This window comes from Poecile atricapillus, chromosome 9 (genome assembly GCF_030490865.1).
Source record: "Poecile atricapillus isolate bPoeAtr1 chromosome 9, bPoeAtr1.hap1, whole genome shotgun sequence".
NCBI classification, from domain to species: domain Eukaryota; kingdom Metazoa; phylum Chordata; class Aves; order Passeriformes; family Paridae; genus Poecile; species Poecile atricapillus.
The window spans coordinates 6,194,151-6,208,980 of NC_081257.1; the positions used below are offsets into that span (position 1 = coordinate 6,194,151).

A 14,830-nucleotide genomic window follows, 5' to 3' on the forward strand; every position below is an offset into this window, starting at 1 on the left:
AAGATCATTGAAAATTGGTCTAAAAATGATGGTAACAGAAACCTTTGGTAAAAATAAAGAACATTCAAACAGCTAAACCCAGGAAAATAAAGCTGCCTGAATATATATATATATTTATCTCAAATAATTTTATTCATGATCTTTGTGTAGCTGTGTTAATAGCAAAGACAGGGGGTTTATGATAGCCACATTTTATAGCTATTAGATGACAATAAAACAGGAAAATGGGATGGTGCCTGTTTTGTATAGCACAAAAAAGCACCCAAGAAAATTTCTGTTCATTTCACTGAACGGGGCAATTCCAGCGGCTCTGGATGTGAGGAAAGCAGAGAAGAACAAATCAGGGTAAGAAACGGAGAAGCCAAGGCTCCAGGGAATATTTCAAGCGTGGTTTCCTGATAATATTTTCAGGATTGTGCAGTTCCCAGCCGAGCTCAGAGGACACGGAGCTTGCGGAGAGCGTAATGAGAGTGCGGGCATCTCCTGGGGATGCGCTGGGAGCGGAGCAGGTCCTGCAGGCACAGGATTCCTCTGGGAGCGGAGCAGGTCCTGCAGGCACAGGATTCCTCTGGGAGCGGAGCAGGTCCTGCAGGCACAGGATTCCTCTGGGAGCGGAGCAGGTCCTGCAGGCACAGGATTCCTCTGGGAGCGGAGCAGGTCCTGCAGGCACAGGATTCCTCTGGGAGGGGAGCAGGTCCTGCAGGCACAGGATTCCCCTGGGAGGGGAGCAGGTCCTGCAGGCACAGGATTCCCCTGGGAGGGGAGCAGGTCCTGCAGGCACAGGATTCCTCTGGGAGCGGAGCAGGTCCTGCAGGCACAGGATTCCTCTGGGAGCGGAGCAGGTCCTGCAGGCACAGGATTCCTCTGGGAGCGTTCCCTGCCCAGTGGGGACATCTGCTGGGACAGCAGCGAACCCCGGGGTGCAGCGGGCAGTTTTCATCGTGCTTTTCCCCACATTGGCAGCAAATGCCGCCGATGGGAGGGCGAACATCAGTGCAGGCGCACATTGTGGCCTTCTTCCAGCATCTAAAATGACGCCATTCCTTCTGAGGGCTCCGTTGTGTGCGGGGGGCTCGGAGCAGGGCACGGCACCGGGCACACGGCTCCAAGCGCTGCGGGCCCGCCGGAGCCGGCGGCACGGACCCGAGGCGAGGGATCGGGATCGGGACCGGGACCGGGACCGGGACCGGGATCGGGACCGGGATCAACCGCGCCTCAGGCTCTGCCCGCCCACAGCGCCTCCTGACGTCATGGTTCCGCGCCGCCTGCCTCGTCACGTGCGCGCGGCGGGGTGACGTCAGCGGTGTGCGCCGGCCGGTGATGCCGGAAGCGCGGAGCGAGCGGCGCAGCCGGTGAGTGGGAGCGGGCGGGTCCCGCCGGGCCTGGGCACCGCCACAGCCCCGGGCACCGCCACAGCTACAGCCCCGGGCACCGCCACAACCACAGCCCCGGGCACCGCCACAGCTACAGCCACAGCTATCGGTACCGCCACAGCCCCGGGTACCGCCACAGCCCCGGGTACCGCCACAGCCCCGGGCACCGCCACAGCCCCGGGTACCGCCACAGCCCCGGGCACCGCCACAGCCCCGGGTACCGCCACAGCCCCGGGCACCGCCACAGCCCCGGGCACCGCCACAGCCACAGCCCCTGCCATCGGCACCGCCACAGCCCCGGGCACCGCCACAGCCCGTGCCCCTGCCATCGGCACCGCCACAGCCCCGGGCACCGCCGCCGGCACTGCCCCCGCAGGGTCACGGCACCGGCACCATCCCCGCGCTGCCCCTCGCTCCTCCCGGCTCGGTGTGTCCGGGCCTCAGGCGCCTCCCCGGGGCTGCAGGCACGCGGAGACGAGGCGGAGGAGTCGGTGTCGATCCCGGTGCCGTGTCGCTGTGAGGGGCCCGTGTCAGTGCCGTGTGTGTCCTGTGTCAGTGCCGTGTGTGTCTCCCGTGTGTGTCCCTGTCCCGTGTGTGTCCTGGCCCTGTCCCGTGTGTGTCCCTGTCCCGTGTGTGTCCTGGCCCTGTCCCGTGTGTGTCCCTGTCCCGTGTCGCTGTGCGGCTCCGGTGCCGTGTCCGCTTTGGGCTGTGTCCCGGCTCGGTTCAGCTGTGTGTCCCAGCTGTGTTTGTGTGTGTCCCAGCTGTGTTTGTGTGTGTCCCAGCTGTGTTTCCTGGTGTTTCTGTGTGTCCCAGCTGTGTTTCTGTGTGTCCCAGCTGTGTTTCTGTGTGTCCCAGCTGTGTTTCTGTGTGTCCCAGCTGTGTTTGTGTGTTTCCCAGCTGTGTTTCTGTGTGTCCCAGCTGTGTTTCTGTGTGTCCCAGCTGTGTTTCCTGGTGTTTCTGTGTTTCCCAGCTGTGTTTCCCGGCGTTTCTGTGTGTCCCAGCTGTGTTTCCCGGTGTTTCTGTGTTTCCCAGCTGTGTTTCTGTGTGTCCCAGCTGTGTTTCTGTGTTTCCCAGCTGTGTTTCCCGGTGTTTCTGTGTTTCCCAGCTGTGTTTCCTGGTGTTTCTGTGTGTCCCAGCTGTGTTTCTGTGTGTCCCAGCTGTGTTTCCCGGTGTTTCTGTGTTTCCCAGCTGTGTTTGTGTGTGTCCCAGCTGTGTTTCTGTGTGTCCCAGCTGTGTTTCCCGGTGTTTCTGTGTGTCCCAGCTGTGTTTCCCGGTGTTTCTGTGTTTCCCAGCTGTGTTTCCTGGTGTTTCTTTGTGTCCCAGCTGTGTTTCTGTGTGTCCCAGCTGTGTTTCTGTGTGTCCCAGCTGTGTTTCTGTGTTTCCCAGCTGTGTTTCCCGGTGTTTCTGTGTGTCCCAGCTGTGTTTCTGTGTTTCCCAGCTGTGTTTCCCAGTGTTCCTGTGTTTCCCAGCTGTGTTTCCCGGTGTTTCTGTGTGTCCCAGCTGTGTTTCCCGGTGTTCCTGTGTGTCCCAGCTGTGTTTCCCGGTGTTTCTGTGTTTCCCAGCTGTGTTTCCCGGTGTTTCTGTGTTTCCCGGTGTTTCTGTGTGTCCCAGCTGTGTTTCTGTGTTTCCCAGCTGTGTTTCTGTGTGTCCCAGCTGTGTTTCTGTGTTTCCCAGCTGTGTTTCCCGGTGTTTCTGTGTTTCCCAGCTGTGTTTCTGTGTGTCCCAGCTGTGTTTCTGTGTTTCCCAGCTGTGTTTCCCGGTGTTCCTGTGTTTCCCAGCTGTGTTTCCCGGTGTTCCTGTGTGTCCCAGCTGTGTTTCCCGGTGTTTCTGTGTGTCCCAGCTGTGTTCCTGTGTTTCCCAGCTGTGTTTCCTGCTGTTTCTGTGCCGTTGCAGGGTTCAGCAGCAGCAGCAGCTCCATGGCCACGGCTGGTGGGGAGCCTGGGCTCTCCAAGCTGCAGTTTGCCCCGTTCAGCAGCGCCCTGGATGCGGGATTCTGGCACGAGCTGACCCAGAGGAAACTCAACGAGTACCGGCTGGATGAGACCCCCAAAGTCATCAAGGGCTACTACTACAATGGTACACACAAAATAACCGTGCCTGACCGCTGCAGCTGGCTCCTGACACCCCTCTGGGTTATCTGGCATGTTTCAGACCTTTCATGGCTGTGAATTTTGAATGTTTCACTGGCTGTTAATCCCATAGTGACACATCCAGGTGGATTTTAAAGCAATTGACATGAAAATGTGAAAACATAATCTCAGATTTCATTTCTAGGTACAGGACAGTATCCCAGAATTTCTCAGGCAAAAAAGTTCTGAATGCTTCACGTGTCATTGCTGCAAAATATTTAATTATATATAATTAAGATACATAATTCTCCACTGAATTTGCAGATGGGGGTCTATGAAACGATGACTGAAACTGGCAAAATTTACTGAATTATGAATTTGCTGAGCTTGACATTAAAGATCTGAGGGTGAATGATGCCAGCTCTGTGCTGGGTTTGAAGCTGAACAGGCAAAAAAGCAGCACAGGGGACAGCTGAGAGCAAAGAAATTCTCCAGGAAATTCCAGTTGATGTAAGCAGCACAATTTGTATAGCAGGTTGTTAAAATGCAGGTTGTTTTAAAATAAGGTTTTTTCCAACAGGGTACACAAAGGAAAATAACCTGTATATTTCAGTCTGAAAGGAGCTTTGTTGCTGTTTTGTTTTGTTTTTTTTGTCCAGGTGATCCTTTGGGTTTGCCAGCTCGCTTGACCCTGGAGTTTAGTGCCTTTGATATGTAAGTACAGGCTGTGGTTTGCCTTCATTTGTGTGTGAAGACACTTTCCTGGCATAAAACTGATTTGTTAGTTAGAGAAACTCTACATGAGAATAAATAACATTTTAATGAACTCTATAACAGAGACTGCTTTGAGTCACAAAAAATTAACTCCTTTGGCTGAATTTAAAATATTCTGAATTCTCAAATTAATTCATTTTCTGCATGTATGTTTATATAATTTTATTTTTTTTTTCATTTCCTCAGCTTTTTGCATTAGGGAGGCTTTTTCAGTCGTTGGACTCTTTCCCTTACAGCTTTTATTAGAATTTCAAATTGTTTTTACAGTCCCTGGTTGTTACACTGTAACCTCTTCCAAAGTGTTTCTCCTTTATGACTGGAAAAATGCCAGGTTTTGAGAACAGTGTCAAAGGAGGCAATGAAACCAGTGAGATCTGTAAATTAAGGGAAGATTGGAGGGTTTTTACCTAATTTATCTCAAAAATAAAATACTGTTTACAGGCAGCAGCTTCTCCAGCTGATGATGCTACAAACTACAGAAGCTGCTCAATCTTTTGTCTGGTTTGGGCTTCCTCTGGGATGTGTTTTAACATCAAATTTTAACTAACTCTTCATGTGGGTACAACACTGGCATCTAAACTCAGCCTAAATTAGTCTTTCTCAGTGCAAGTTTGCCTCAGGTAGCTTCTGTTTGAGCAGAATTTAAAAGCTTCAGTCCCTGATTTAGTGTCACTCTGCTTGGAGAACACACAGAGATGCCAGATGTATTTTTGAAGCTGTGATGGAGGTGTGTGCTTGCACTGGTTATTCATCCATCCATCCATGCTCATAAAGATGTTTTCATTAGAGGTGGTGTTAATTTCCTTGCTGTGCCTCATCATTTGATAATTTAAGTTTCCACCATCAGATAGCTACTGCTGCTGGTGATTGTGTTAATTGCCAGAGTTTTCCTTCTGTTTTTAATCAGGAATGCTTCAATACCAGCACGTTGCTGTCCTGCTTTTGGAACCTTGTATAACACCAACACTTTTGAGACTTTCAAATCCTGTGATAAGAAATCACTTCTGGACAAGGAAGCAAGTGAGGTAAGAATTAAAATCAAATCACACAGCATTTCCAAATCCTTTCTACCACTTGAAGTGCTTTACACTCTGCCTCAAATTTAGAGATACTCCAGTCCTGAGTAGGCTCAGGATTTAGCTTATTCTGGATTCTTGGTGTTTGCTTCTTGCTGTTCTCTACAAGCAAATAGAACCTAATTTAATTATTGATAACTAATCCTACTTGGAGAACTTGATCCCATTTTAAGCTCTACAATGCTCCTGGAGCTGCCAGGGACTTGAATTCTGTAGAGCACATTTTTAAAATTTGTCTTCATACCCAAAACCCAGCAGTGCCTGGTTTAAACCTCAGATTACTGCAGTTTATCTGTGTGACAAAGAGACAGGGAAGCTCCACAGCAGCAAGAAGCCTGAGATAAAGCAAGAAAAAGATGGGTGAGAGGGGCTGGTCTGTCTGCACTGGCACCACTTAATTTAATGTCATAGCCTGGGGAGAGGTGAAAGTCAAATTTAAGATGCTTTACTTTGACCAGTCCTTGATTCTTTTAATTAATTGCCTTGAGTAACAAAGTTTTGATGCATGGCTTCACTCCAAACTAGGAATTTTTGCATTCCTATGGCCTTGTAATTCCCTGTTGCCTGACCTTTAAAATCCTTTTATCACAGATAATTGTATGAGTAAATTCAGTTAGAAAAAAATGGCATTGAATATGTATCTCCAGACTTTAAAGTTAGCTGGAAGAGCTGCAGATTTTTGCAGCTGTTCTCATCTTCTCTTGGTGTTTCTCTTCTGTTTTGTTCCTCCTTGTCCCCACAATCCATGGCAGATCTGGGAATCAATCAAATCTGGAGCTGCTCTGGAGAACCCCCTGCTCTTGAACAGGTTCCTGCTGCTGACATTTGCAGTGAGTACAAATAATTTGTGCCTCCTGTTTGTAGTGGAAGTGGTGAAGTAATTTGTTTTTAGGAGTATTAATATATTTTGCATTAATAATAATGCTGCATTAATATATTTTTATATTATTTTCTACAAAAGTATGAGATTAACTGATAGCCTTAGAGATATCAGTAAAAGTAGAGCAGCTGTTTCATGTTTAATAAATTGAAAGTTTTAATAAGTGCTCCAGCTAAGAAATCCTAAAGGATTGTACACACATAAAAAAAACATTTACAGAGAATGGAAGTCTTTGATTTTCTAAACTCATTATGTGGTAAAGATCTCTGTGGTTCCCATGGTTAAAATCATAAACCATTAATTTCAATTAGTATTATATCATTTACTTTGATATAACTCTTTATTATCTAATTAGACAAATTTCTTTTCCCTAGGATTTAAAAAAGTATCATTTCTATTACTGGTTTTGCTACCCTGCTCTCTGCTTCCCTGATGGAATTCACTTAACTCAGAAACCTGTGTGTCTTGGGGACAGGTTCTCACTAAATCAGGTATTCAAAATCCTAAATTCATTGTGAATTCTGCAATACTGAGAACTGCTGTGGGCTTTAAAACTCATTTTTTTGTTACCATGAACTGAATTAATTGGAGATTCTAATTTCTTTTTAAGTCTTTGCTTTTTTTTTTATTTCCACGTTGGTTTTCTGTTTACCATTTGTTCCATGATTGTTTAAATTGTCTGTTTAGAAGCAGATATAGCAAAAAATTCTCAAAGAGGTGATTATGCTAATCTATATATTATATATTTATTTTTGAGATATGTATAGTAAGCTGTATATAAAAATTAAAATGCATATGTAGTTATGTATATGGCTTTGGTTTTGAAACTCATTTAAGAGAAACCTTTTGAAAGGGGCATCCCTGAGTGAGCCAGCTCATTAAAATTACAAAAAATATTAATAAAATGCATGATTAGACAAGAAGAAGTTAATTTATTTTTTTTTTAGGAGAAGAGTTAAACAATCTTTAGTTTATTTCATATTACAGTTCAGAATTGGTCAAGCTGTTGGTTCAGTTGTCTTTCCACTTTCAGATTCAAGCCCTGCAGAAAGCCTATGATGACCTCTGCCAGGAGGAGGGGGTGACAGCCCTGCCTTATTTTTTAATTAAGTATCATGATAATTCTGTCATTGTATCCCTGCTGAAAAAGTGGGATGGCTTCTTTCAAGACCAAGGAAGAAAGGTAATGAGAATTTTATATCATTTTATGGTTAATCTGTGAATGGTTTGAAGCTTTAATACTGAGCTGGGCACAGTGGTTGTGTCTTGAAGGTGGCTGTAAAGTGATTTTTATGGTGTTTTCCCTTTGATTTGTTCTCTTGCTGGCCTGTGCCCTTTCACTTTTTGATCCTCCCAAAATCAGTGCAGAATTTTGGGATGGAGCAAGGCTTCAGTTGCTGGGCTTCCCTCATAATTGTGCTTTTAAGGTAATAAAAGTGCATTTACTGCAGTGAACATCCAGTGTCCCTAAAGAAATCAAACTGAATAAATCTCAAAGCTGTGGCAAAACCTTGAGTAAAACCTGCTGTGACCATGGATTAAATATTTATAAATACACAAAATGTGTGTGTGTAGGCCTGCCCTGTCCAGAATTTTTATTTAAAAATGCCAAATAACGTTTGCATGACTGTGGATAGGTGACTTCTCATGGAGGACAATTTGATTTGCAGGTGACAGTTGGAGTTTATGATCCTTGTAATTTGTCCCAGTATCCAGGATGGCCCCTGAGAAACTTCCTGATCCTGGCAGCCCACAAATGGTATCTATTTTATTCTTTCCCACAAAGATTATGTACTGGTTGATGTTAAATGAGATCTTTTTCTTCCCATGGCATTTCACTCATGAGATTTTGCTTTTTCCCTTGACATTACCCACCTGGAGTGATTCTGGTTTTGTGCATTATTCTGTTTTTTACTCTGTCCATCACAAATTCCTGTGAATCCTAATCCTCACATGGATGCATGCACCTGGAAATGGCAGCTTCACACCCTGCCAATACACTCCAGCTGTGTCAAATCTCATTTAAATACTCTGAATTTATATAATTAATTAGGATCAAGCAATAGCAGACTTACATTTTAAAAATCAGATATTCTTAGGTTTTCTTCTTGTACCGCTTGAATTTTTTTGTTGGGGAGAAGATGGGAAGACAAGACACAGTTTTACACTCTGGATTTTGAAAGAAAGGATTTCAATGATCAAAAAAATTATAAAAACACTGTAATTAGGTTTCACTTCCATAGTTTTGAGTGTTATATTTACACAGCCTTGGCATTCTCAGGGGTTTAGGCACTAAAATGCTCAAGTTTTGTTTTGGGGGTTTGAATCACAAGGAGGAAAAATTGCATCTATTGTGAACTCAGAGCATCTTGGTGCCACAGCAAAGTCCCAGCACCACCTGATGTGTGCTCTGGTGCTTTTCTGCTTTTTATTCCTGTAAATCTGCTGTTTTCCAGGGCTGGGTAAATGCAAGGACAGGCTGGCAGTGGCATTGCTTTGGAGCTGTGTCACACCACAGCAGTCATTTTCTTACACTTCAGCAGTGATTTCTCTTTCTATACCTGCTAAAGACAGCAGTGCTCAGTACCAAGACAAAAAGCTTCATTCAGAGCCTGCAAAGGACTAAACCTGTGGGAAGTGGTGGTAAAAACAATTCCCTTTTCTATTAAAGAAGTTGCATGTCTGTCTCTATTTATCTTTTATTTCCATGGCAGGGGCAGCGTTCTGCAGAGGGTTGAAGTGCTCTGCTTCAGAGACAGAACCATGCAAGGGATGAGAGACATCACACACAGCATCATCTTTGAAATCAAACTGCCAGAGACACCCCTGGGCCCAGGTAATCCATTCAAAACATTATTTTCCTTTTTTTTTTACCCTTCTTAATCACTGCTGACATGGCAAAATAAATTACTGCTTCAAAATCCTTACTTAGGATAAATTATTTCAAATGGATTTTAAATTGTTTGAATTTCTGTTAAATGCCTCTAAAGGAAATAGTTCCTTTTTTGAGAAAGAAAGAAAGAAGAGGGAATATTCTCTCTAAAGATTTTCCTCCTGGACTTGTGTTTCTAATTGAAAACCAAAAAAAGTCCTGCTGGTGTCATAGAAAAACAATAAAACAGCAATTTGTCTTATTTTTTCTTGTTGAATTTGTATACAGTCCCTCAGGTAGGAAAAAAGTGATAGTGAATTTATGGGATGCAAAATTTCTGGAGAATTTCTAAAATGATAAAAAACCTGCCCCAGAGTGGAATTGTTCCTTTAATCCCATAGTGACACATCCAGGTGGATTTTAAAGCAATTGACATGAAAATGTGAAAACATAATCTCAGATTTAATTTCTAGGTACAGGACAGTATCCCAACATTTCTCAGGCAGAAAAGTTCTGAATGCTTCACGTGTCATTGCTGCAAAATATTTAATTATATATAATTAAGACACTGATTTTGCAGATGGGGGTCTATGAAATGATGACTGAAACTGGCAAAATGTACTGAATTATGAATTTGCTGAGCTTGACATTAAAGATCTGAGGGTGAATGATGCCAGCTCTGTGCTGGGTTTGAAGCTGAACAGGCAAAAAAGCAGCACAGGGGACAGCTGAGAGCAAAGAAATTCTGCAGGAAATTCCAGTTGATGTAAGCAGCACAATTTGTATAGCAGGTTGTTAAAATGCAGGTTGTTTTAAAATAAGGTTTTTTCCAACAGGGTTAAGTCCAACAAAACTTCTTTTTTTCTGTCCTCTAATATTAAAGTTTTCATTCTTTCTTTCCTTTTTTCTTGCTTTTTTATTTTTTTTTTGGGTGTGTGATTGTGGTTTTTTGTTGTTATTGTTTTTGGGGTTTTTTTTTTGTTATGTTTTAAATATTTCAAACAGATTGTCCAAAAGCTGTTGGATGGGAGAAAAACCAAAAGGGAGGCATGGGGCCGAGGATGGTGAATCTCAGTGAATGCATGGATCCAAAGAGGTTTGGTTTTTATCTTTTAAATTCCCATCATTTTCTTTACTTGGGTTTAATCCCTAGCAAGTTGAAATGTGAAATAGGTAAGAATATGCAGTAAAACATACACTGGATATGGTTTGGATTTTCCTTTTGGACATTTACAGTGCACTGCCTGCAGCAGAAATCTTGGCAATTTTGGACTCTGGTTGAAAATTGTGAATGCATTTATTTAAAACTGAGAGAAATGTAGGTCAGAGTGTTACATGCCTGTGGTAATTTCATTGAATTCTTTAACCTGCATGGTGTTAATGAAAATAAGCATGGGAGAAAGTTCATCCTTTGGGATTTGTCAGAGTGGGACAGGAAAGGGCTCAGGAAATGTGACCTTAATAATTTTTATCATTCTGCACATAATGTTTGGGCAATGGATTGAAAATAATGAGGTTACAGAGTGTCTGCATCTGTGTCCTTCCCTTGGGAAAGCTCACTGGTCTGATGGTTCAGGTTCACACTTTGCCCATCAAGAAAAGCCATTTTTGTCAAGCATTTGTGGAAATTCTCAGTGTCTTCACAGATACTCATTAAAGTTCAACTCAGAGTTCTTAATTCTATAGGTAACTTGACCTTCTTTACTTTTGTAAATTATATAAGTGCTTCCCACAGAGGTGTTGGTAAAATGTCAGCCTTGACAATTGCTGCTTAAATCTTTGTTGGACGAATAATTTACTGGATGTTGAAAAGATTTTATTTATGATGTGTAAGGAATGAAACTTGCAGGAATCTGAGAGCTGTGGTGGCCTGGCTTGGTGAGAGTTTTAACACTCCATGTTCTGATGGATATAAAAATCTGTCCCTTGCCTGAATACAGATTTCCTTCTTCATTTTCTTTCTCCAGCTTCCACAAAAAGCTGCCCACATGCTTTAGGGCACAAGTGGAATATTTTATGTTAAGGGCAGGTGTAACTGGATACAGGAAACCAGATAGTTTAAAAAAGAAACAAAAATTTATGGAGAAATTATCTGTCTTGGCACTCAGCTTAACAGGAATCTTGGCTGAGACATCATTTTTGTTTTCATGCTTGCATCAATTTTATAACTAAAATTTCAGTTTTGGATTGGTACTTTTTCAGAAGCTCTTGTCTGGGTTTTTTTTTTTTTTTGTGTTAAATTGCTGAATTCCTTCTCTCCTTTAAAAAAAAACAGAATTTGATATCTCAGCTGAGTTAATTTAGTAATTTATTTATTGGAGAAGCACAGGAGGGTTCAGAAGTTGTTATTGTTTATTCCATGGCACAGGTTGGCAGAATCATCCGTGGATCTGAATTTGAAGTTGATGTGCTGGAGGTTGGTGCCTACTCTGGATTTAGAAAAGATTGTGGCTGCCAAGTGTCTGCTGCTGGGAGCTGGCACCCTGGGCTGTAGTGTTGCAAGGACCTTGATGGTAAATCCTTAACTTACAAATAATCTCCTGTTTCTCATAAATTCTGTATTTCTTTATTTTTTTTTGGTCCAGCTGCCATGATGCATCAGAGACAAATTGCATTCTCTGCATCAAAAGACACAGAATGCACATTAGTTATAGACTATTATAAATTGCAGGGAAGAGCTGAGATCTGTACCTGATGGAAATAAATACCTAAAATTCTGCTGATATGAGATAGTAAGGAAACATTGGCAGAATATTTTGAATTTATATTAAAAAAAAATAATCTGAAACAAATTAACAATCTATCAAGACCAAATTCACATTGAAGTATTTGAAATAGCTGTGCTGATAATTCCTTTCAGGGATGTTCACCCCATTCCACTGAATTTTGAGGGATTTCTGTTAAATTCTATATTTGGACCAACCAAATTTTCTCTTCCCTTATTTCAGTTGCCTTGAATAACTGCAAAAACTTTTGTAGCTTAAAAAAAGTGAACAAAACTCAACACTGAGCGTGTGGCATTCCTCAGAAAGGTTTTCCAAGGCTGTTGTAATTATCTTTATTAAATTTTGTTCTCCTTTAGGGCTGGGGGGTGAGGAAAATCACTTTTGTGGACAATGCAAAGATCTCCTACTCCAACCCCGTGCGGCAGCCGCTCTACGAGTTCGAGGACTGCCTGAGTGGGGGCAAGCCCAAGGCTCTGGCAGCAGCAGACAGGCTGCAGAAAATCTTCCCAGGAGTGGTAAGATCATTATCTCCATCTTACTATCACTGGCAGAAAATATAAAATAATTCAATTTCTATTCCAAGTTCTAGTAGTTGAACGTTAAAAATGCTACGCGAGTGTTCTGTTGGTTACTGAAATATTTTACTACAAATCTCTGCTCCTGGTAACTTTATTGAGGTAAGTATTTGTAGTAATGAAATGTAATTAAGGATCATTAAGTGGTCTTGTAGCTTATTGATAGTGAAAATTTTTTCCTGGCTGGGATGTCCTAAGGAGCTGTGAGTAATGCTGGGTCAGACATATTAATTGTCTCCTCTGGGAGCAGGTCTTGAGAGAAGTAATAAATGTATTTTTGAGATTTCCTATTATGTTTTAGACCCCAAGTTTGCAATCTTCTCTAAGTTGATTTTCTACATTAGAAGATAACAACTTAGTTTTAAATTTCCAGCAAAGAGAACAATACATAGTCCCCTTTTTTAATGTCATTCTAGTATTTTATGGGATGGTAACGAAACATTATGGATAATTTGGAAGCATTTTAGAACTTTTCTTAGATTCCTGTGATTTTGAGATTCTGTGGAATGAGCAAGGTCTTTCTTTGGGGCTATATATGGACATTTACTACTCCTTAAAATAATACCAATGTGCCCTCTGAACTTTTTTTGCCATTTCTTGGCTGCCAAAGTTCACCTCAGCTGCTTTGGCTGGTGACTGCTGTCTATTTTTTGAGGGACAGTTATTCAAATAAAATTGTTGAAGCTGCCAGGCTTGTCTGTATTCCTACACCTGCACTGCCTGGATTGAGCTTTTTTTGTAATTCTAGTAGGATTTGAGTATTTACAAACCACACAGAGCAGTTTTTAGTGCTGCTAATGTCCAGCTTATTTATTTTCCTTTATTAAACAAAAATTGCCCTCCTAAATCACCAGCAGTGTCAGTCGAGCCGATCTAATCAATCAGCACTTGCAGCACAGGCTCAATGAGTTATCCATGAATACTTTACACAGCTTGGATTAAGTTTTGTATTCCTACCACAACCTTTTGGAGGAGATAATGACACTGAAATTAAAGCCTGCCCCAGTAATTTCCTGATGTCTGTGGTGATGGTACAGAGGGGAAAAAAAGGTGTATCCTTTGGTATGGTTAATGCAGCTATTACCCAGTCATTTCTCCAAGCTGCTAAATGGGCCTGGTTCTTTTTATCCTCAGGGATATTTATGTATATTCACCCTTCTGGTTATTTGACTCAGCTGGATTTATGAGTTGTGCTGCTAATTAATTGGTCTGTGCAAAAGCACATCCCACCAACCTTCCTTTCCTCTCTTCCCATGGAATTTCATGCTTGGTTCATCCAGTTTTTACATTTTGGTTTTTGATTTCTCCTGCCAAGCAGGGAGGCTTTGGCAAGGCTTGTTGTTCTGTAGCATAAGTGAGGGATCCATCCTTCCCTTGCAGCAGATGGCTGGCAGATTGTGCTGACACATTTCCAAAGGAGTGAATTCATTGTTTGCATTGTACATGCATTGTGTAGATGCTTATTTGGCTCAATATTTGCTCTCAGTACGTCCTGCCCCAGTCAGGGGCTGGAAGAGGGAAATGTTCCTGCCACAGGAACAAACTCCTCCAGCATCTGCACAGTGGAAGCAGCACTGCAAACTCCAGCTCTGCAGTGACCAGTCTCAGAAGTGCTTTCTGCTGTCTCAGGTTCCCACATGGCTGGGGAATTACAGGGGAATCATCAGAGGCTGTTCTTCTCCTCAGGAATTGGAAATGAAGAGCAGAGTGTGATACTGCACATCTGACTGGGGCTGAGATGGTGTTCAGTGGCAGAAATCCAAACTGCAGCCTGTTCAAATCGTGTGGGAAGGGGCTGGAAAGAGAATCCAGGACACAAGTTTTAATCACAGCTCATAATCACATGTAAAAGTGGCAGCTTGGCTTTGGGGTGATGTTTGTAAGCCCTGGGATCAGGAGCAGTTTGCTCTGTTCTTGTGACTTGCTAAGTGTGCTGTGCATGAATACAGAGTGAGAAACACAGCACTGCCACAGAGGGGTGGGGAGAGCAGAGCTGCCATTCTGACAAGCAGGAATTGAATGTGGACTCTGATTTGTACTGAATTCAGCAGCAGTTCAGTCCCAAGGTTACCTTCTGAAGGTGTGATTTTGTGTCTCCCTGCAGAGCTCTGAAGGCTACAACATGAGCATCCCCATGCCAGGCCACCCCGTGAATTTCTCCGAGGTGACGATGGCCCAGGCTCGCAAGGACGTGGCCAAGCTTGAGGAGCTCATTGATGGCCACGACGTTGTTTTCCTGCTGATGGACACTCGGGAGAGTCGCTGGCTGCCTGCTGTCATTGCAGCCAGCAAGAGGAAGGTCTTGTGCTAATCCATTCCTTCTTCCTTTGTTTTAAATGCATTTCTGGCCCTGAGCAATGCACTTCTGTTTCTTTATAGCTCCAGTGAACTTCCCTTTGCCACTGGAGAGATCAGTGTCCCTTTAGTGAGGGCTTCACTGATTCACAGCTTCAGGTGTGATATCTTCATCAGGTCCTCCATAATT

At 43.3% G+C, this 14,830-nt stretch overlaps 1 protein-coding gene across 6 annotated transcripts in view; it reads left to right on the plus strand.

Annotated features, from left to right (window-relative positions):
* The first annotated feature begins 1,280 nt into the window (after positions 1 to 1,280).
* Positions 1,281 to 14,830, plus strand: part of ATG7 (autophagy related 7) — an 82,333-nt gene continuing 68,783 nt past the window's right edge. For 2 of the 6 annotated variants that reach the window (XM_058844717.1, XM_058844718.1), the window contains exons 1-13: positions 1,281 to 1,352; positions 3,267 to 3,449; positions 4,102 to 4,156; positions 5,124 to 5,241; positions 6,045 to 6,122; positions 6,547 to 6,663; positions 7,206 to 7,355; positions 7,843 to 7,931; positions 8,887 to 9,008; positions 10,050 to 10,140; positions 11,413 to 11,557; positions 12,127 to 12,285; positions 14,450 to 14,644. In XM_058844717.1, coding sequence (XP_058700700.1) covers positions 3,290 to 3,449; positions 4,102 to 4,156; positions 5,124 to 5,241; positions 6,045 to 6,122; positions 6,547 to 6,663; positions 7,206 to 7,355; positions 7,843 to 7,931; positions 8,887 to 9,008; positions 10,050 to 10,140; positions 11,413 to 11,557; positions 12,127 to 12,285; positions 14,450 to 14,644 — 1,479 coding nt within the window. In that variant the 5' untranslated portion in view covers positions 1,281 to 1,352; positions 3,267 to 3,289. The remainder of the gene's footprint in view (positions 1,353 to 3,266; positions 3,450 to 4,101; positions 4,157 to 5,123; positions 5,242 to 6,044; positions 6,123 to 6,546; positions 6,664 to 7,205; positions 7,356 to 7,842; positions 7,932 to 8,886; positions 9,009 to 10,049; positions 10,141 to 11,412; positions 11,558 to 12,126; positions 12,286 to 14,449; positions 14,645 to 14,830) is intronic. The other 4 variants (XM_058844723.1, XM_058844720.1, XM_058844719.1 and 1 more) reach the window with 3 other exon arrangements.